We start from the raw sequence: 21,868 nt of genomic DNA, 5'->3' as shown, positions 1-21,868 counted from the left end.
GTATATGCAGGATAGCCAACATGGCTGTTCTACTGTCTTGTATTTCTTTGCTGAAAGAAACTGTCAATGAGTCCTTGGTTAATCTGCATTGCATGTGTATATCTTTTCATGAGAAACCACTTTGAAGATAGCAATATGTAATACAACAAGCATTGTTAACTCCCTACCACTTTGTTTGTAACTCTGCACTGCCTGTACTGTTCCTTTGCTATTTTGTAAAATGTTGTCTGTCTGTTAATATTTTCCTCCTTTTATTTTTAAAATTAAAAAAAATCTTTAAATTACACTATTAAATTATGATATGTTGATAATGTTTTAATGAGGAGATTCAATTTTCTTGGTATTTTAGTTGAGTAGGATAAAATTTTATTTTCCTGAAAGGTTAAGTTTTAGCCTTCTGAGTTCCTATGGATCAATGATAATGTGAAAATTGAGGGTACTTATACAGTTTTGGTCTGGATCAATGATAATGTGAAAATTGAGGGTACTTATACAGTTTTGGTCTGTTTTTATATTCCAGTATTGAAGTGCTGCAATGTGGCATATGTACCCAAACATAGAACTTAAAATATCATGATGAGTAAAACATGAACTCTGGATCTAGGTTCTCTGGATTCAAATTCTGGTTTCACCACTTATAAGCTTTATGATATTGGACAAGTCTGTAGGTTTTCATGTTCTCATTTGAATATGAATAATAATATCATAGGGCTAAATAATTATCATGCATGTAACACTGTTAGTACGTGGCATTGTTAGCTATTATTACTTTCATTATTGTATTACTATGAATATTTTAAAATTGTGTGTTTTTTCTGGCTAGATCAAGGCTCCTTTGAGCATAGATGTGAGAATACACTAACAAACAAGCCAAGAAATAACATTTTCAAACGTGATAAGGTGATGCTTCTAACCTTATTTGGCCCTTGAGTCATGTGAGGTTCTTAGCATACTGTGGTAGGTTGGATTATCAGTCCCAATTTTTAACCTGTTCCTGAAAGGGATTTGTACACTCACACCTTTTGACCATTTGCATTTACAGGTCTCCCTACGGAGGAAGGCTCTTCTCTCATCCTGCTAGTGTTGGTTTGGTTATACTTTGGCTGATGGAATGTTTTTATGTAACCAGACCTTAAAAGTGTTTGCATGATTTAGCTTGCACTCCTGTATTTCTTCCAAATGCAAAGAGAACATGACCTTAGAGAGCAAAAGTCCCTTTAATTATGAAGATTTTTGGAATATACATGAACTCAGTCCAAAACCTGAAATCTAGTCTACCAAGGACATGGCCTGTAGCTTATTGAGGAAAAAAATATATATATAAGATTCTGATATTTGTTGTTATAAGATACTGATATTTTTGCAATTGTTTGTATATAGCTCTGCAGGAAAGAGTTAATGTAGAAAATGTAAACTTTTTTGCCATGCTGAGTATCAAACCTTGGACCTTGTGCATATTAGGCAAATGTTCCCACTGAGCTATATCTCAGCCAGAACTGCTATTCTTAAAAAGGCCTATTTACAAAGTTAACTCTTGGCTGGCACCTGGGAACTAGAACTTCAGGCAGTTACTACCATTGTACCTAAACTATTTGTGCAAATAATATGTTTTTTTTTTTCTAAAAGTCGCTTTTGGTTGGAGGGAGTGTGGGCTTTTGGTATGTTGGGGCAGAAGCTGTGTACATGACCAGCCTCCAATAAAAACTCCGCAGGGTGCTGAGTCTCTAATGAGCTTCCCTAGTAGACAACATTTCACACGCATTGTCACAGTTCACTGCTGGGGAATTATAGGCATCCTGAGCGATTCCACTGAGAGAGAACACTTAGAAGCTTGGGCCGGTTTCCCCCTGAACTTTTCCATAAGTGCTTTTTCTTTGCGTTAGTCGTGCTTCATATCTTTTCACTGAATAAATCATCATCCTGTGAATTCTCTGGGTCAGTCATCAAATCTGGGGTGATTTTGGGGCCCTCTAAAACACAGTTGAGGAACTGCTGGTATAGCTGACAAATATAAGGACAAATAAGTAATTGTGCTCACATGAATCTTGACGTGTTGTTGTTTGATCTAATGCTATTATATTACCAGTTGCTGGTTTGGATTCATAGATTCCTATAAACAACAGGTCTTTTATTCTAAAGGAATCTTTTGTCTTTACTTCTACTCTACACAAGAACTTCCTCCATAGGAAGTATAATTGAAAAATACAGTGTGTGTTAAAAACATTTCTTATAGTAAAAGACACAGCACCATTAATTCTCCTCAATCATTCTTGCCATTTTCTGAAGCAGTTCTGGAGGTCCTTTTTTGTAAGTGTCTTTATTGTAATTATACTGTCTTGGCCGCCTTGATGTCCTGAATTGGTTTAAAATGCTTACCTTTCATGGTCATTCTGAGTGTGGGGAAGAGCCACAAGTCACACAGCTCCGTATCTGGTAAAGAAGGTGGTGAGAACCCACTGTGATGTTTTCACAAGCCTGCCTTTCTGTTGAGTGAGACACAGCGGCAGCATTCACTGCATTGTTGATCGTGCCTTGTAGAGATGCTTTGCAAAAGAGGACTTCTAGGAGTAAGAACAATGAAATGAGTGTTTTTGAAACAAGTTTTTGAGAGGCATTAATGCAATGTATCTTTTACTGAAATAACCTTTTCTAGTTCAAGTATTCACTGTATATTTTGATCACTCATTTTAAGATTAAGGTTTTACCACTAGCTTAGCCAGAGTCTCACAGTTGAAGGGATGTATTAGTGACTCCCTTAAATTATTTTCCTACCTTCCCATGCTTAGTTTTTGTTCAACCCCCCTTAGAGCCTATAGCTGTTTGGCTATGGTATGCACAACCTTTTTTCCATAGAGAATGAACTAATTATCACAAATAATGCTTCAGTTCCAAATGTATTAATTTGGGTCCCTTCATCTCTTACTCTACCTTTATCCTATAATTGTTACATGTATTATATGTACATAATTATAAATCCCACAGAAAGTGTCATAATTTTTGCTTTAAACTGCCATGTGTATTTTCAAGAAAGCACAAAGAGAAAAGGTCTTTATATTTATCCAGATTGCCATTCGTGGTGTTCTTTCCTTCCTGGAAATCCAGGTTGCCCCCTGTTATCATTTATGTTCAGCCTGATGAACTTCCTTTGCATTTCTTGTATCACATGTCTATTAATGATGAATTTTCTCAGTTTTCCTTTGTATGAAAATGTCTCTACTTTGCCTTAAATGTTGCATGACATATTTTGTTTTTGTCCACACACTAAAGATATTGCAGTACCTTTTGACTTTCTACTTTTCTGATGGGGAGGCCCTGGTGGGTCAAAATGCTTTTTCCTCATAGGTATTATGTCACTTTTCTCTAGATGCTTTTAATGTTTTCTCTTTGTCTTTTGTTTTCAGCACTTTGACAATGATAGTCAAATGTTCTTTTTCACATTTACCGTTTGGGATTTGCTGAGCTTCATGAATCTGTAAATTTGTATTTTTAGCCATGCTTGGGAGATTTTGTCATTTTTTTCCTTTCCTTTTTGTTTTCACTTTTTTTGAGATTCCAGTTACTCAAATGTTATACGGTCTGATATTGTTATATCAGTCTCTAAGGCTCTATTCATTTTTTTGTACTATTCTTTGCATTGTATAACTTATATTCCTCTAGCTTCAGGTTTATGACTCTTATAAATGACTCAACATCAATAAATTTGAAAGTCTATATGGAATAATCAAATACCTTTTTGAAAAAAAACAAATATATTTAGAAAAGTAGAAATAGTTCTATATTCATTTTAAAAATAAGATCAAAAATTAGAAACTTCCCTATAATGAAAACATCATTCCGAAATGATTTCACTGGTTAATTCTTTTAAATATTTGAAGAAGAAATAAGAGAAAACTTATAAACTCTTGGGAATATTTCCAAACTGATTTATTAGGCAAAAAACATTAATACCAAAACATGATCAATATCTTTCACAAATATAGACATAAAAATTCCAAACTCTGTATTAGTAAACTGAATTCAGAAATATATGAGAAGAATAATGTATTATATAATACATCTCAGGAATGTACACTTGAATTCACTTCCAAAAATCAATTTATTAATTTGCCATATTAATAAATAAAAAAGAAATGCTTTATAATAGCAGAATAATTTTGAAAAGAAAGCACTTGGTAAAGGTTTACATGCTAACAATTGAGAAATCCTTAGCAGACAAAAAAATAAGGGGAATTTCTTTTACATAATAAGGGAGTTTACAAAATAGACAAATAAATCACTCTTAATGGTTAAGGTAGTGACTGTTTTATCCACTAATGATAAGAGAAAGACAAGGATTCTTATCTACTTCTCTTAAACATTGTACTAAAGATCAGAGTCAGTATAACAAGTCAAATAAAAGAAATAGTATTATGTAGCTTGGAAAGGAAGAATAAGACTTTATTTTCAGATGACATGACAGTTAACATATAAAATTCCAAGGAATCTACAAAAAAGTGAATTAAGGATATTTCAGGATGTAAGATCTGAATGCAAAAATAAATTGTTGTATACTACCAATTAATAATTAGAAAACAAAAATTGAAAACACCACTTGTAATATCATAAACATAAAGTAGTGATAAATCTAACAAAATATGTATAAAATATTTATACCTAGAACCATAAAATATTGTTGTGTGAAACCAAAGAAGACTCAAATCTATGGAAAGATATACTATGTTCATAGACTAGAATATTTTATACTGCTAAGATGTCAGTTCTCTCCAAATTGACCTATAAACCAATCCCAATTGAAATCTAGAATACTTGCTCGAGTGATGAGTCTAAAATTTATTTGGAAATACATAAGATGTATAACAGACTAACCTGACCTGATTTTAACCCTTAACTACATAGCTACAATGGTCAATATAATATGATATTTGTGTAAGGATAGACAAATAGATAAATGGAACAAAAATTAGAGTTTAGAAGTAGGTCCATACTGATGTGATCAGTTAATTTTTGACAGATTTCAAAGGAATTCATGAAGAAAGAATAGTTTTTTCAATAAACAGTGCTGGAACAGTAGGAGAGCCATATGAGAAAAAAAGGAACTATTATTATCCACTAAGTAAAACTGAACACAAAAAGTATAGTACTTTGAAATTAGACATAAATCTAAAGGCTAAATAATAAATTCCTCAGAAAGAAACATATCCTCTATCCAGGAGTCTGTCAAAGATTTCTTAGAACACAGAAAATACTTCTTAAAACCGATAAAATTGGCTTTATAAAAATTAAACATATTTTCCTACTGAAAGCATATGAAGCAAGAAATAAGCATGTCACAGGGAAAAATATTTGCAAGAAATATATCTGATGAAGACTTGCATCCAGGATATATAGTTCTTACCATTCAATAATAATAAGGCAACTCAGTTTTAAACATGATCATAAAACTTGACCAGTATTTCAGATCAGAAGGTATACAAGCAGTCAATCAGAATGTGAAAAGATGCTCTACATCATTAGTCACCAGGAAACACAAATTAATGCCATAATGAGATATCACTACATACTTTCCAAAATGGCCATGTTAAAGACTAGCAAGTACAAATGCTAGCAAGGATATAGAGCAAGTGAAATTTTCCTACATTGCTGGTAGGAGTGTAAAATTGTGTAACCCTTTCAAAATACAAGTTGGCAGTTATCTATAAAATTAGAGATTTACTTACCCTTTATTCCACAAGCTGAAATTCCCAGAAAAATTTGTGAATTCACAAAAAGATTTGTAGCATATGGTTACAGAAGCTTTACATTAAAGCAGCCTAAGACTACAACCAAACCAAATGTCCATTAACAGAAGACAATAAACAAATATTGGTATATTCATACTCTGAAGTATCCTTTATTAAGAAAAAGGTGAGCTGTCAATATATGGATGTATCTCAGAAACCTTATAATAGCCTAAGAACCTACAAATATCTCAATAAAATTTCAATTAAAATGTTAAGCAAAAGAAATCAGTTGAAAAAGATCAGACATTGTATTCTTTTCATTTATATGAAGTTTAGAAAGGCAAAACTAACATGTTTAAAAAAATCGGAACAGTAGTAGCTTCAAAATGAAAGGATTGAGTGGGGTGTGGTACAAGGGAACTTCCTGAGGAATTGTTCTGTTTCTTAATTGTGAGGTTGGTTGTATACAGGTCTATGCATTTGTCAAAATCCCTTACACTGTGCACTTGAGATGTGTGCATACTACTATATATAAATTATACCCTAGCTACAAAGAAATTTACATCTTTCTCTAATTTGCAGGTTAGATTTTATTTTCATTTACTCCATACAAGACCCAGACCTTCGTGTGGGTAACACTGTAAAAGAAGTCTGTGCATGTGGAAATTGATTTCTCCTCCCCTTTCTTTACTTTTCCTTCCTCCTTTCTTCTGAAAACCACAGGAACGTGTGATAGGTGAATGACCATTTCGAGCAAAACTATAGCAGAAAACTTGTACCGGAATTTTCTCATTTGGACCTCATGAAGGCCTATAATTTGAATGTGTGACTCTAGAAGTGGTTGCTATGGTGATAAACCACTTTACTTAAATAGCATGTATTTTACTCAAAATTCAGAGAAATGGTAACAGTTTTTAGTAATCATGCCCTGGTATTAACTTGCAGGGATATGCCCAGAGCTTACAGGTTTTGCATCCATTATCACCAGATTAGCTCATCAGGTTAAAGTTCTGCCAGGGAATAATGAAATATATATATTTAGCTCAACTTCTTGTTGCGTATCTTCCCTTGAACACATGGAAACTCCTTTTCAAGATTAATAATATGAGCTGGAGAAATCAGGCCAAGGGTACTGAATTACAAAAAGGTAAAACTGGAGGGAACTTTGTAATGTTATCTTTTCCATCATTCTGTATCCAGCTGATGACTTCAACTGTCCCAAATGGTTAGCATTTGTCAAAGGTGAAAAACAATTGAAATGCTGCTTGGGGCAGTCCCTGGTGTGACACCCTGACTGACTGCACTACTCAGACGTAGCATCTAATTCCACAGTGCTGAATCTACCTACTTCATATTTTGTGTGTACGTGTGTGTGTGTGTGTGTGTGTGTGTGTGAGAGAGTATACTGTAATTCTTTATCTTTTCAGACTGAAGAGCTCTCGTATAAAGAAAGCACCACCCCTTAATCATATTAGCCTGTTTGTAGATCCTCTCTAGTCTCTTTTTATCTTTTCAGGCTGGTTGCGGTGTTGCTGGTATGAATTCATCATGGTTTTATATAAGGATAGAATTTTTTCTCCTAATATCTAAAATGCTTTCTGATGATAGTGAGGTTCACTTGTGCATGGTGCAGTGGTACTCTAGACACAGCATTTTTAGGTCCTCTTGTGGACTGACAAATAAATGGTCAACAGCCTCACAATGCACAGTTAGGATCTTTCCCCCAGAACTGAATATTGAAATTCCTCCATCTTTTCCTCCCTTTGTACAGTCTTGTGGGAGCTCTTCTCCTTCTATTTGTCTTTCGTGACCTGTAAGATCTCATAGCTTTGGCAATTTCGCTTTCATTTCTCTGTCCTATTACTTATAAAACTGTAAAATTGCATCACTGACAGCACAGATCCCTGAGGAATCCTACTAGCCGTGATAGAGGTAAAGGAGAAACACAAAACTTAGATAATCTATAACCTAACAAAAGAAATCGCTGAAAAATGAAGATTTGTTCATAGTCTTAGGAAAAACCTAGTAGTTGGAATTTACCTTTGCTATTTATGTTCCAAGGAGGTAGGAGGGTTGGTTGTCTGTAAAGAAAACTACAGCTTGACCTAAGAGGCACATGGTGGCCATTTTGCGTCTGCTCTGTCAGTGCCAGAGAATGGTTTCAGTGAGGGGTCCTCTAACGGGGAGTCTCAGACTCTTGAAAAACTATTTGGGTTCAGTTTTTAAACAAAGACGTGCTAAGTGTACTGCATCTGCAAGTGAACAAAGAGAAATGCTAAGGCACATACATGCACACATATATACACACAGTGTTTCCTAAGTTAAATCCATATACTCAGAAGCTCCTAAGCATTTGCAGTAAACATTTGCATAAAGGTAAGTGTATTCGCACTGATGTTACCAGGAAGTGAAGAAATAAATACTATGATTTGTTTCCGTGAGGCCACTTTTGAGGCTTAATTAAAGTATTATGGTTGTCTGTATTCACTTTAACATATATTAAACCCTAAATTGACAAAGAAATAAGAAAAGAGGCACCCTCATATGCTGAGAGTAGGAATATTCATTGGTGTAACTTCAATGGAAGGTTATATGATATCTTTCAAAATTACAAATTCCTTTTGACCAAGGAATCTTACTTCTAAATATATATATATCCTGTAGATACAGTAACACATGTGGAAAATGACACAAGCCCAAGGCCATTCACAACCATATTATTTGTACTTGTAAAAGACTGGAAATAACCCAAATGTTCATTGTGAAGGGCTAGATAAAACAGTTAAACAAGGAAATTACTACCCAGCCAGAAATAAAGAATGCACACTCTTTTTATGAATTAATTTTCTAGATGATCATTGGTTAAGACAACAAGGTGTAAAGGGCTGCTTAGTGGGCTACTGCTTGTGTAAAAAGAGTGAAAGAGAGCATATAGATAGATGGATAAAGTCGAACCTTATGAAGTGGCCATTATTAGAATGTTTTTGACCAGCACCCAATGGCAGTGACAACCAATTCCATTTGATTGCACTTATTTGCTTGCAGACATACGAAGTCTCTCTACAAGTGTGTACTGTAAATCGACAACTTGGTTCCCCTTGGTGGGGAGAGCTGAGTGAACTAGGGGGCGAGAAGATTTTGAACATAGTAACTGCAAAGCCATGCATATATACTGTCTATTTTTTAAATCACTGTTTATAAATAAATAAATGTGACTTGAGGAATATAATTTTTTCATCTTGCTATATAATGAAAGAAATATCATGTTTCTATACAAAGTAATGAAACACTTTGGTTTAGCTTGGCTTTTCCTTTCCATTTTTTCAGAAAATTCTGAGAATTAAGATATTGTTTCGAAGAAGAAAATATGAGAGTCTATGAAGTTTTTTTAGAGAAAAATTCTGCATTACTGTCCTTATTCATAAAGACTGTTTCTGAGTGTTTCTTCCTAGGGACTGCAACTTCTGAGTCTACTCTAAGGACTTAAGTATATCAGCAAACAGAGCAATGGATAAGAATGGAAACATTAAGCAGATATGAACGTGAGCTCTTTAAAAAGAAAATGACTGAAGCTCCACTCCTATTTTATAGAACTGTAGTGGACACATTGAAAACTATTCTCTCAACTACTTTGATAATAACTCTTGTCCAAATAGAAATATCAAAAGAGAGAGGGTTACACTTAGATTCAACCTTTAATCAGATTTGTATATAAAGTTAATTAAATTTTATGAACTAAAATTTCCTAGTAGGTTCCATGACTTAGAAATGAGAATTGTACTGAAGAAAGCAGCTTGTCCTCAGGCAGATACTAGAACACCAGGGATGTTGTATCCTTACCTTATTGATGAAAAAAGAAATTCTTAACAAGAGTACACAACCCATATTAGTGGGTGTTAAAGAAGTTTAAATATTTTCTGCTTCTTGAAAGAACACAGAGGAACAACTCAATATTCTTCGAGGAGAAAAGATAGCAAACAGGACCATTTTACCTTTCAAAATATATACAAATTAATTTTTCAGATACAAAATGCTTGTTAATTACCTATCCAAGAATCAGCAAACACTGCTGTAAATTCAGACATGAATGATGCTCTCTGACAGGCACACACTTAAGGGATGTCTGCAACTAACAAACATCAAGTAGAGCTTCTCCTTGAAATACAGCTATCAAAGAATAAACGACCTGAAGCTTTGCTGTAGCCCTGGGAAATCATTCATTCATTGAGCAAGTATATATTAATTGTCTATGTGTATAAAACATAGTCATTATATCACAAGAACTTGAGTGATCAAAGAAATAGATTAATTTACTCTGCGTTATGTGTAATCTTTTCACATTTTTTGAAAATTGCTAACCTAATTCTTAATCCAAGTGTATACTTTCCTGTAAGCCAGAGTACTAAATGTGTGAGCCCTTTCCTACATCATTCTATGTAGTGACAGCTTGCTGGGTCTACACTTGGGTTCGTAGGTCTCCTGGGATATCCTGTACACTTTTAGAACACCTTGCTTACCTTCATTTAATTAAAAGTGATCACTTTTAAAATAAACATAAAGTCAAAGTGGACCCTCCATTTCTCACGATGGCAGGACTCAAAGACAGTTCCCTCCTCACCTGTGGAGTGAAGGACCTGAGAATGTACAGTTGCCTGTGAAAATCCTTCTGCTTGTACTCTCATGGTCATCCTCTCAGTTCGTTCTCGTAATCACCCCTTGAAGTAAACATGCGCATACTGTTTTGCTCCCTTTGTGGGTGAGCAGTTGAGGCTCAAGAGCTCTGCAGACCTTCCTGAGTGTTGTGACTGGGAATGGAAGCCAGTCCCTGGAACGAGGGCAGAATGGTAAAAATGTGAGTGGGCGGTTCGCAGCAGCTTCAGACGCAGGTTAAAGTAATCACATTGTACTTGTCAGGGAATGACACATCTGACTTACCTGGAAATCTGAAAGGTGGAATGAATACAGTTGTAGCTAAGTGGACTGTCCTTACTGAAGACCTTACTGAGACACTTCCGTTTTCCATGACAAGAGGGTTGAAATTGAGCCTGAATGGTTTGCTCCACTCCAGACACTAAGTCAGTCAAGTCAGTATTTGAAAGTGCTACAGGACGTGTGCGTGTTCCCATTTAATAATAATTTTACAGTGTGACGAGTGTGTATCCCAAGCCTAGAAAACACTCCAACTTGCCAGTCTTGGACAGCACTGTAGTTCCTTGCGTCTTTGAGTTGGTATATATTTTTGTGTCTGAAAACTAACCTAGGCCTTTTATTTTTAGCCCACTGCTTATGAAAAGAAACTGCCTGCAACCAGTAAGAAAACAGATACAAGTGACTTTGACTCGTGCTGTTCAAGCTCCACATCTGGCAAACTCCTCCCACCTGAGCTCAAGGGAGAAGTAGAGAAAACTTCTGTGACTCCAAGCCAAGGAGTAGCAACCAAATCCACTGCTAAATCCACTACCCTGTTTCGAGCTAAAAAAAAACCGTAATGTTCCCTCCAGCGCTGAACAAACAGTACCGAAACGAACTGCTCTTTCTAGTGCTACAGGGAGGGGTTAGGAGGGGAAAGGACAGGGCTACACCGAGCTTTCGGCCTTTTGGTCTGCTGAACCCTGCCTTGTGGCTGCACCAGTTTAAAACTGAAGCTAGTTATCTCCAAAGCAGCATAAACTGCGCGGAGTATTAAAGCACAGCCGCCAACAGGCCTGATGGCCATGCAGCTAAAATCAACTCAAGATGAAGCCAACGGTTGTTTGGGGGGCAGATGCCCTCAGTGCAAGCTTGTGGCAGTACTGCTCAGTTTTATTTCAAAGTCTTATATTTAGGCACAGTTATTTATATGGGAAAACAAGAGGCCAACTACGGTAATAGAGGTTCCAAATAATTATGTGCACTTTGCACTAGAAGACTTTGTTAGAAAATTACCAATAACCTTGCCATAGGCGTTATGGCAGAAGTGCTTCAGTCCTTCACGTGTGTTCTTGTAATTTTAGGTTGCTATAGTTGTTTAAAACAACTCTTTTTAAGCATAGAACAATAAGACATTTTGTAACTGCTTACCATTAACTTGCTGCTAAATTCTCAATGTATTGATTCAATCAATAAAAATCAGATGTTACCTATACATGTTAATTTTTATGTTAATAAGAAGTGCATATGGTAAGGTCCATTAACCCCCTATACATTACAAGGTTTGCTGCACGTATCTCTGGGGAAGGGCATGGGTCTGGATACAGGAAAAATACATCATTTCTCTTAGTATTGTGGGTATCTCCTTTCCACTAAGTGTCCTTGCACTGAAGGATAAACTGGATAAATCAATGCTTCTGTGGGCTTCCTAAACAAATTTTAGAAGAAACAATTTGTACTTGCTTCTACTTTTATAAAAATAACCTTATTTCATTTCACACACCCCTCCCATGGGATTGTCAGTTAGGCTTCCAGAATGACCCTTACCTGGCCACCTGTACCTGGCCAGCTGAGCAAGTAGTAGTTGCACATAAATCTACTCAATGGCTAAAGGAAGTACATGTGCTTCTTGTGATTAATTTAGGAGACACTGTTGTGATTCTCTATGGGTCAGAGATACCACTGACATCCGTTACCCTGGCTGAGGGATTCTGCCAGTATTTTCTTAGTGTCTTCAACATGCTTTCCTTGAAGGAAGCTGCCAGCTAAATGTGTCTCGTGTAAACTTTATGAATTTTATTTTAAAATTGGAATTGACATAGCTTCTTCAAGATCTTTCTCCTTTTTTATTATTCCTTTTTATTATTATTTCCAGCTCTATCAGAAGCCCAGACAGTACCTCTTCAGTTGAGAGTATTCTCTCAGGGTGTGGTGAGCTGGTTGGTCCTTGAGGAGTGTGTCCTGCCCAGGTAGTGAGAACCTGGCTCCCTGGGTAAGAGGAGCTCTCCCATCCCCAGAAGCAATCTTGAGCCTGTGGTCCTGCCACCTCTGGTAGGTAGGAACCCAAGTCCTGATGGAGAGCAGGATGCTGGTCTCCTGGCAGAAAAGCCAATCAGGACAGTGGCTTTGAATCTGGGCGTGAAATGGAATATGCCTTGTACTCAAAGTGCCCTTCCTTTCATAGCAACTGCATCTTTTTGTGATTAACACTTGTTAAATCAAGTACCATTCTCATGTCTCTTGACCCTAAGTTAGAATTTTGCCAGTAATCTTGAACAAAGGTCTAGAACTAACCACTTACTGAAAATCGAAGTAATTTTATAACATTTTAATGTGTCCGTACCTTTTCCTACCACATACTAGAGAAGGTTTCTATTACAAGGTGCAGGTATTCTATTACATACTTTCACATTATCTCTATAGAACAATTTGATAAGAAATTTAGCTTACTCTAGTTTCTAGAGATAATTTCCATATTATTTCTGTGTGTTGTTTGTTTGCATAAAATACATTAGACCAGGCCATATCTAGGGTTTGTTTTCCAACTGAAACACCTCTTTACTGGCTGGAGATATGCAGCTTTACTCTCTCCGTTTACTCCATGGCTGTGAAAAAGTAACCCTTCCATTTCAAACTGGTTTCGCTGACCACCAGCAGTCTGTCTGATGCCTCCCGTTCTCCATAGCTGGGCTTTGCCAAGATGCAAAGAGACACACACAATGTGTAGGACAGCACAGAGCAAATGTTATTTCCAAGGAATACAAATGCTGATCCACACCCCAACCTGAATAGCAGGTAAGTCAAGGCAGAAGGTACAGGAACACAGACGTGGAGCTTGAGGACAAGCTCTTGTGAGGAGCACAGCAGATGATATTTGAGAAGAAATGAAAACAGCTGTGTTGGGAAGCAAGATGAAGACACAGTGTGGTTCACAGAGCTGAATGCTAGCACACAATTGCCAAACCTGGGAGCAGGAGTTGCGGGGAGGGGAGGAGTGTTGTTCCTAGAACGGTTTGCTGCTCTGGGTCAGTCTGAAGTAAAATTAGCCCCCTCTGTGGCCTGTTCACAAGCAAAGCTGAAGATAGACTGAAAAACCACAGATCCAGGGAAATGGAAGCTGAGAGAGGCTGTGATTTGAAGAGTTGGCCATGGAATAGTCCTCACGTTTTGATCAAGTAGGAATGTTATGTGGTATTTCGGGGAGGGGTAGAAAAAATAAAAACATTTTGTGCTTATCACGGCAATGCTTTGTTTAAATAATTCTATTTGACTCCAGAATGTAAGTTCCAGGTTAGACAGATCAAAAGCAGCCAGTCTTGAAAATGAAGCTTTTTAAATTCCAGCCCTGCTGTTGGAATAGAGAATAAAGGCTTTGTTCAAACATGCATTCCCAGCAGTAAGTAGGGCTTTGAAATTGGCCAGGGAAGTTGTGTCCTATAATGGCTGCACTTGGCTGGAGACCAAGAAGCTGCAGCCTTTGGGAAACGACCCTGGCTGGATGTTTTCCATCTGCGCCTCCAGGACCACTTTGCCTGTTCTGCCCTCTCTGCTCAGATGCTGATCTTTAGGGACTGTGTTGTCAAGCGCCCTCCTGACCCCTAGATTTGTTGGCATTCTGTCAACAGAGGCTCTGACAGGAGGTAAAGGATGGGAGAGCCAGGCCCAGGGATTGGTTCTCCCACTGCCTCCCTTGCTGGGATGCTAGATTTTTGCTGTACCCTCCTTTCTGGGCCAAGTTCCCCCTACCCCCTTTCTTACAGCTATGCCCATGTGTTCTTCAGGCTAAGACCAATGGTAGTGCCCTGGGGTACCGCATCTTTTTCTGTGGGTTTCCTTAAGCCTTCTCTTTATAAGTTCTCATCGTTGAACTCTTTCCTGCCCCATCTGAATGTACTTCTGGCTTCTACCACCACTCTGAGTGATTAGACCCTTCCCTTGTGAGCTCTGCATTGTTCTTGCCCCAGGACGATGGGTCTCTGGTTGCCAGTCTCCTACCAAATTACAAGAAAACGAAGCGCACCAAACCTAAAGGGTTCTTCCTGAAAACATGACATACTCGGATGCTCTCTGGGAGCTGGAGGGAGCACAGGGACAGCTTCTGGCTTTGAACCCAGGTGGAACAAGGTAAATCCAGCATTGCCCAACTGAAGCTGAAATCAGAAATGGTCTAAACCCAAAAGGTTTCGGTGTAGGTCTTAAATTCCAACCTTGGCTTTGGAAGTGTAAAGAAAGCAGAGGGCTAGAATCCCACAGCCTGGGAGGGGAGCTGCCCCCTGCCTCCTGGCTTTTGGTGAAGGCCATGGAGAGGCTTCTTGGAGGACCCGTGTGCAGGACAGAAGCTTGGGCAACCTGAAGACAGTTAGTCTCCCTGGGCTTGGCCTTTGTTCATCTCTAGATGCACTCAAATCACTTTACAAAAGCATTTTAAAGGAAAATTCCCACTATTCAAAGGTCTCACATAGTTCAGCTTTACTCTTTAGGATCCTGTATTTTTCTGAGTCAACTGGCTTCAAGCTGATTTTGATTTCTGTTCAGTGTACTGTTATCACTTAATTCTCCTTGGAACCAATTTTCTTTGCCTTTGTTCTTCAAAGGAAGGCCATATTCAGTGGCCACCTGCATTTGGTGTGTGCCCTCGTCAGTTACGAGCATAATCAGCTCGACTCTGCTCTGTGTCAGCTCTCCGTGTTTCCCAAAATTACCAGAAGTTGTCCCCAGCAGGAGTGACCCTTCAGCCTCCAGCCCAGCAGTGGCACACAGTTGGCAGTGAGACACTGGAAACCAAATAGGTCCACTGCAGGGCTATTGCTGTGGGCTCAGAGACTTTCCCCGCTTTCCCCCTGCCTGGTGCCACATCAGTTATATTAGCTGCACTCTGGAACATGGTGAAGACCTTAGTGGATCCCCTCCCACCCCAAACAGGTAGTGATTTCTGGCCTGGCCCCAGACAAGGCCAGAGGTGAAGTGCAGCCCCCTCACCCCACACAGACCGCATGCAGCTTGACCCCTGTCCCACTCCTGATGAGAGTCTACAGCTACTTCCCACCCTATCCATGGTACTGATACCAGGGTTCCAAAGGTCCTCTGCCCTTGGGAGTACACAGCACAGTCTTTCATTCTTTCTCTCCAGGCAAGATGGTTTAGCAAAGGTCTTTCTCATCAGCACAGAAAATTACTTCCTTCCCCAGGAGCAATAGCAACATCAGAAAGAGCATTTCCAACCCATCCAAGGGGCAAGATGGGTGCAATGAAAGCTGCCGCACCACTGACCCCCTCGCAGGGCTCTGAGGAAGAGACCTTCATGTGGAGGTGGCAACTGGTATGCCCAGGCCCAAGCATTGGTTTACATTGAGTTTACTTGACTCCATTGTCTTCCTGTAAGCTGGATTTCAGGCTGTTAGTGTTAGGGATGCTTTACTTAAGCAATAATAGCAGCAGCATCTACAGAGTGCTTTCCACATGCCAGACACCATGCTCAGTATTTTACATGTCCTGGTTCTTTCAATCCTTGCAACCCATGAACTTGGTACTGTTGTTGTCCCTACAGAAGAACAAACTGAGGCACAGAGAGATTAAGATATTCATTCGAAGTCACACAGCCAAGTGCTAATAGAACCAGGAGTTGAACCCAGCTACCAGGCTTGAGTTTGTCACTGTGGCACTGTATGCCTCACAAGGCATTTGTAGTTTTTCTTCCTTCCTCTTTAGCCCTGAGACATCTATAAAGTTTGATCCCAGAATTCCACAAGGCTGAGAGGCTCTTGAACACCTCTCTCTCTCTCTGTCTGTCTGTCTGTCTCTCTCTCTCTCTCTCTCTCTCTGTCTCTCTGTCTCTCTCTTTCTTTTCCTCTCTCTTTCTCTCTCACAGCAAGTGGTGATTTTGGCAAGTTTGGGGCTTGAAGTTTCAAATGGAACTGGGATTATTTTACATGTTGATAAATTTGAGTAAAAACCTAGCCACGCTGAATAGGGAAGCTGCCTTCTACAGGACTTAGCACGATAAATACAATTTTCAGTGCTTTAACTGGCCATTATCTGAAGCAGCTTTTGAACATATTTTTGGCCAAAGAAAAAGGCTCCACTGCCTTCTCAGACCGAATGGACTGTCATTTCTGGTAGGCCTGGTGGCCTGTGTACCAGGAGCTGGGTGTTGCACTTCCCATCACAGGGCACTTGGGCTAAGAATCGTTGTCTGGGTCCTGTGTTTCTTCATCAGGTGATGTGGGCATCTGTGTGCCTGAGGAGGTGGAGCTCAGAGCTCCACTGCTGGAGCTGTTCTGTATCCCCTCACTCGAGTCCTTCTCGCTTTCACCCTCCTTGCTGCTTTAGGATAATGTCCAGCTCAAGGATGTTTTCCCCTACCGTACTGACATCCTCCTAGCTCAGGGGCACCCAAGGTGTCTGCAGGCCCAGGCCCATTCCTGGTGCAGGACAGGGGAGACTTCCACTCTGAGATAGATGCAGCAACCAAGGCTGTTCCCCTTCCTTCCCTGGTTGTCCCTCTCTCAGTTGCCCCCCGCTTCTTGGTCCTGGGAGAAGAGAGGCAGTTCTTACTCCAGATCCTCACTGCTGGCTTGGAACTTTGGAAGAAATGGCTTCTGATGGGGAAGCTCCTAAATACGCTGAAATGGGTAATTTTTTACAAGAGTTGTTTTTCTTCCAGAAGCAGGTGCCTGATGTTACCTTCACTCTCGATTCTACAGCAGTACAGAAACTTAGCAGGAAACCCTAGCCATTCAGCCACTTAAGATTCTTGTCAACTTTCTGCTCACTGTTGGTTTATACCAGTCCCTGACCGAGAGACACCGCCATGTACCCTGACCTGTGTTAAATTTCTTCAGGAATGTCTTACCTACAGTATGTCCTCCTGCTTGGAGGGAAATGATGATGTGGTCACTGCCAAAATACTCTTCCTCCAGGGTGACCAGTATCACGCCTTGTGGCACCAGCGTGAAGGACAGAGTTGCACAGATGATGTTCACCAAGTAGAATAAGATTGAAGACTCAGTCACTCATTCAAGAAATCCTTCTTTACCATCTCCTATGTGCCAGGGATTGTGATAAGCAGTGGATATAAAATGATGTGAAACGGAGTCAAGGTCTTGCCTTTAAGGAGCTGGTAGTCTTGGGGGTGCAGGGACAGATGACAGCAAATTACACAAATATGTAAGAAGATTCTGCTGTGATTAGATCTAGGGACATAACGTGCAAAGTGCTGTAATAGAAATACTTTGGAGAGCCTTTCTCAGGAAGTTTGAAAAGCAAATAAGAGCCAACCATGTGAAGATCCAGGGGGATAATGTTTTAGGCAAAGGAAATAGAAAGAGCTCGGTGAGTTCCAGGACTTGTACCAAAGGCCAGGATGGCACAGGAAGGGGAGAGGCAAGGGCCAGGCCCTGCAGGTCCTTAGGGACCACATTTATTGTGAATGCACTGAAAAGCCATCGACAGGCTCTCAGCTGGGGATGACATCTGATCAGTTTAAAGAAAGCACTTCTCTGTCTTCTGTGGACAGAATGACCAGGGGGAGCAAAAGGGAGAATGAGGAGATGGATTCCAAGACATCAAGTGAGGTGGTGGTAGAGAAGATGGCGAGAAATGGGTCTCTATGAAACATCTGTTGGAGCTAGAATTGATGGAGTCCAGTGATGGATTAGACATGGACTAAGAATAACCTTTAGGTTCAGTACCAGATTGATGGTGGTGTCGCTTGCTGGGAAGACCGATTTGGGGGTCAGCACTAGAATGAAGGTTTCTATCAGGCCCTATGAAGCTTGAGATGCTTAGCTGACCTCCAGCTAAAGACAGCTGCCTGAGATGGATGTAAAGGCTGGATTGGATGAGGTGGATGGAGAGAAAAGAGGCCTAGGTCTGGAGGTGTGAAGAGAGATCCAGGGTGTACAGTGAAACAGTGTGCAGGGGCTTCTGATACTTAACAGGGCTCCCAGAATGCCAGACACTCAACAGCTAAGCAGTCACTATTCGTTGGCAAGAACAAAGAGGAGACGAGAGTGGGTATGGCAGGAAGCACCATTTGGAGAAATATCTCTGGGAAGCATGACCAAACGTCTTTCTAGCTTGATTAATTGAATGGGAATAGTGACAGGTAACAAGCCCTCAGTAGCTAAGCCATAATGCCACAGCCTCCCATCAGCAATAAATTAGAAGATAGTGGATCATATACTTTCTCCAAGTCCAGATTCACAGGATCATGCCTGGCTGAACTGTTTCTTCCGGTACCTGTTCCCCACCATCCCCCATGAACTTTTACCACCATGACATGCTTCCAGCACTAGGGCTGCCTACCTCTCGGGGCAGATGCATTCCACTCCTGAAACTCACAAGTGCTAGAAAATTCTTCACCTTACCTGACATCTGCTCCTGTGTGGCCCCTCTCGAGCCATATAAAGGCTGTTCCCACTCAGACGTATAAAGGCCGTTCCTTCCAGCCTGGTTCGTCTGGGTCTTTTTCCAACTGTGGCCCATACCCCAGCATGGGAAGCCATGCCTCCGTCATGCGACCTCTAGTGTTCCTGTTAACAAGGATTTGTGGCAATTTGGCTTGAGTTTAGTAGGACAGGCTTTAATGACAATGTGTCCCTGAAGCATCCTTATTTTCCTATCAGTGTCCTTCTGGCGGACTCCCAATGACCGCTAAAGAGGCCCTTCTCAGTGTGGTGCCTGCACAAGTGACAAAGAGTATGTTGATGTGCCTGGGTTAGAGCCCTGAGAGGAGCAGGGAAGACAGACTCATTTTCCTTAAGTGTCTGTCTTGCTAATTATGCACTGAAATATATGGAGAAGGAAGAAGACGCAGAGTGAATTACAGGCCTGCTTGCCAGAGGATGCATTAGTGGCCTGGCTACTGCAGGAGGGGCAGTAAGAAGCAGAGGAGAGGCCCAGCCACCTTGGATGGCACCTGTCTCCCCCTCCAACGGGGCAAGTTGTCTGCATCTGTGTGTCCTGGGCATCCCGCCTCCTGCCCATAGGCACTGTAACATCCATGCTTGGATGGAATGGCTCTGGGCCACCTTGTGAGACCAGCAGGAGTCTGAGCGGTTTTGCAGCGGAGACTCAGAGCTGCACACAAACACCTCAGAGTTCCCAGAAGTGCTCACGCATGTCCTTGTCCACGCATGGCTCTTTGCCTGGAGCAGAAGCTCAGATGTGACCCTCAAACCCAGTGTTGCTTCTGATGTCTTTGCTCTTCACTCTTTCTCCAGTGCTTTTCCTTTCCTAGCTGCTCTGCAGGTCTAGTGAGCCAGGAACTGTGGCGGCCAGTGCCTAGAAAATGCCTTGTGTCCAAAGTGATGGGAGCCCGGCCAGATCCCGGGCATCCTCCCTGACACAGCATGACATGACAGCCTGGGTCCCTTGTCCTCTCTTGTCCCTCACTTCCAGGGAACTCCTGCATGGAGTGGAGTGAATGTGGGTGGCGAGGGAGAGCTGGAGTGCATGTGATGGAGATGCGGGTGGGAGCCACGCGGGGGACGTGGGTGGGAGGCAGGGAACCTAGGACATCACTCAGGCTTTCCTGGCCCCACTCTTGTTGGCCCCACTCTCAGTTCCCCAAGTAAACCTGCCACACAATGGGTCCTCTTTCTGTCTGGACCCCAGAGTAAAGGAACCTACAGTCTCTTTCCAAATGGTCAAGAAATACAAAATAAAGAACATAATTGCTTAGGATAACATGGCTCAGACCACACACATACCTAAAATTTTTGAGTGACAAAAACACAGAGTTCATGAAAGGATTTCTGGAGTGTAAAGGGTAAGAAGTAGTCCGTCCCCCATCCAGCAAGGCCCAGGAAAGAGAGCATGTGGTGGCTTGGTGTCCTCTGAACCAGAAGGCAGGCAGGGTGTCCGTGGGGAAGTGGGATGCTGGGTGCTGCATGGTCTCTGAGCCATGGAACTTCTAGACCCTACATGGAGCCCAGGCACGCACAGGCTCTGCGCTTAGTCACCCCATGGCACTAGCAGCTGTTCATACAGCTGCTGTCCCCACTTCCATTCTCTAGCATCGCTGGCAGAAGCTCCAGCCCTTAGTCACCATGGAGGGGGAAGAGGAGGGCAGGAGGCTCTCAGCTGGCCTGGATTTCTTGGCATACCCTTCAACAGTCATGTGAAGGTCCCCAACCCTGCCCTCAGGCATTCAATGATTTAAAATGGGGTGTGTTTTTTTTTTGTTTGTTTGTTTTTTCCAGGTACTGGGAATCAAACTCAAGACCTCGCTCTTACCAGGCAGGCGCTGTGCCCCTGAGCTAAATCCCCAGCCCCTGAAATGGGGTGTGTTTTAATGGGCCAGTTTGGGGTTTGTCTGAGATAAAGGTATGCAGTGACCCCCACCTAGACAACGAGGACAGCAGCATCAACCCCAAGACTTTAGGGTATCTACCAGTCAGTCTTGGTCAACCAGGACAGCATCTCTGACTTCTGGTCTTTGCTTTGGATGTGACACGGTTGCAGGAAACTGGAGGATTTTACAAGGTGCAGAGGGGCACAGTCAGGTCACTGGAGTTGACTAATGAACACATTTAACCAGGAAATGGGACAACAGGGAGGAGAGAACTGGGAAAAGAGTTGAGAGTCTGCTTCCAAAGCCAGAGGAGTCTACCCATCAGACTGGTAGAGCTCCAGGTTTTAGGTGACACCAAGGACTGTAGGAGCCCATAGGCACAGCCAGAGGTGTGATTGCCCTTCTGTAAAATAATGCAGGGTCAGAGGCTTCCAGGCAGGGCTTTACTGCAAGTGCTGCTCCTCTCGCAGAGACGAGAGCTGATGAAGGAAGGGCACAGGACACATGGAGGCAGGAGAGCGCTGAGAGTCAAACTCTGTCTGCAGATTCCCGCTTTCTCCTGGCTCGGGCTGAAGGTTCTAAACAACATTCTCTGTCCTCCAAACACACAGGTGAGCACACACGGTGCAGCTGCTGGGCCTCACTGCTGTGTGGACAGATCGCAGCCTGTCCACTTGACATGCTCAGACTCAGGTGAACTGGCATTTGCTTCTGCTCCTCCTTCCCAGGATCCAGGACCCTGAGGCTCCACCAAGATCTGTTTCTGGGAGCCCCACCCTGCTGGATGTGGCTCACAGTGGTGTCCGGGTGGGAAGCACAGCTCCAAGGGCTTATGCCCCGGTGCCTCTTTGGAACATGCAGAGGGTGGGAGACTCAGAAAAGAGGGAAGGAAGCCGTGAAAACATCTGTCCTTCCAGCAGTCTGGCAATCTAAGTGGCCCAAG

At 41.3% G+C, this 21,868-nt stretch overlaps 1 protein-coding gene across 2 annotated transcripts in view; it reads left to right on the top strand.

The window, feature by feature from the left end:
• Stk33 (serine/threonine kinase 33) overlaps positions 1-11,844 on the top strand; it is an 83,680-nt gene extending 71,836 nt beyond the window's left edge. For both annotated transcript variants that reach the window (XM_005380223.1, XM_005380221.1), the window contains one exon: positions 10,997-11,844. In XM_005380223.1, coding sequence (XP_005380280.1) covers positions 10,997-11,209 — 213 coding nt within the window. In that variant the 3' untranslated portion in view covers positions 11,210-11,844. The remainder of the gene's footprint in view (positions 1-10,996) is intronic.
• Positions 11,845-21,868: the final 10,024 nt, after the last annotated feature.

The sequence above is a fragment of the Chinchilla lanigera genome, unplaced genomic scaffold (assembly GCF_000276665.1).
Source record: "Chinchilla lanigera isolate Chin_1 unplaced genomic scaffold, ChiLan1.0 scaffold00013, whole genome shotgun sequence".
Taxonomy (NCBI): Eukaryota; Metazoa; Chordata; class Mammalia; order Rodentia; family Chinchillidae; genus Chinchilla; species Chinchilla lanigera.
This window is presented reverse-complemented; position numbering and strand designations above follow the sequence as displayed.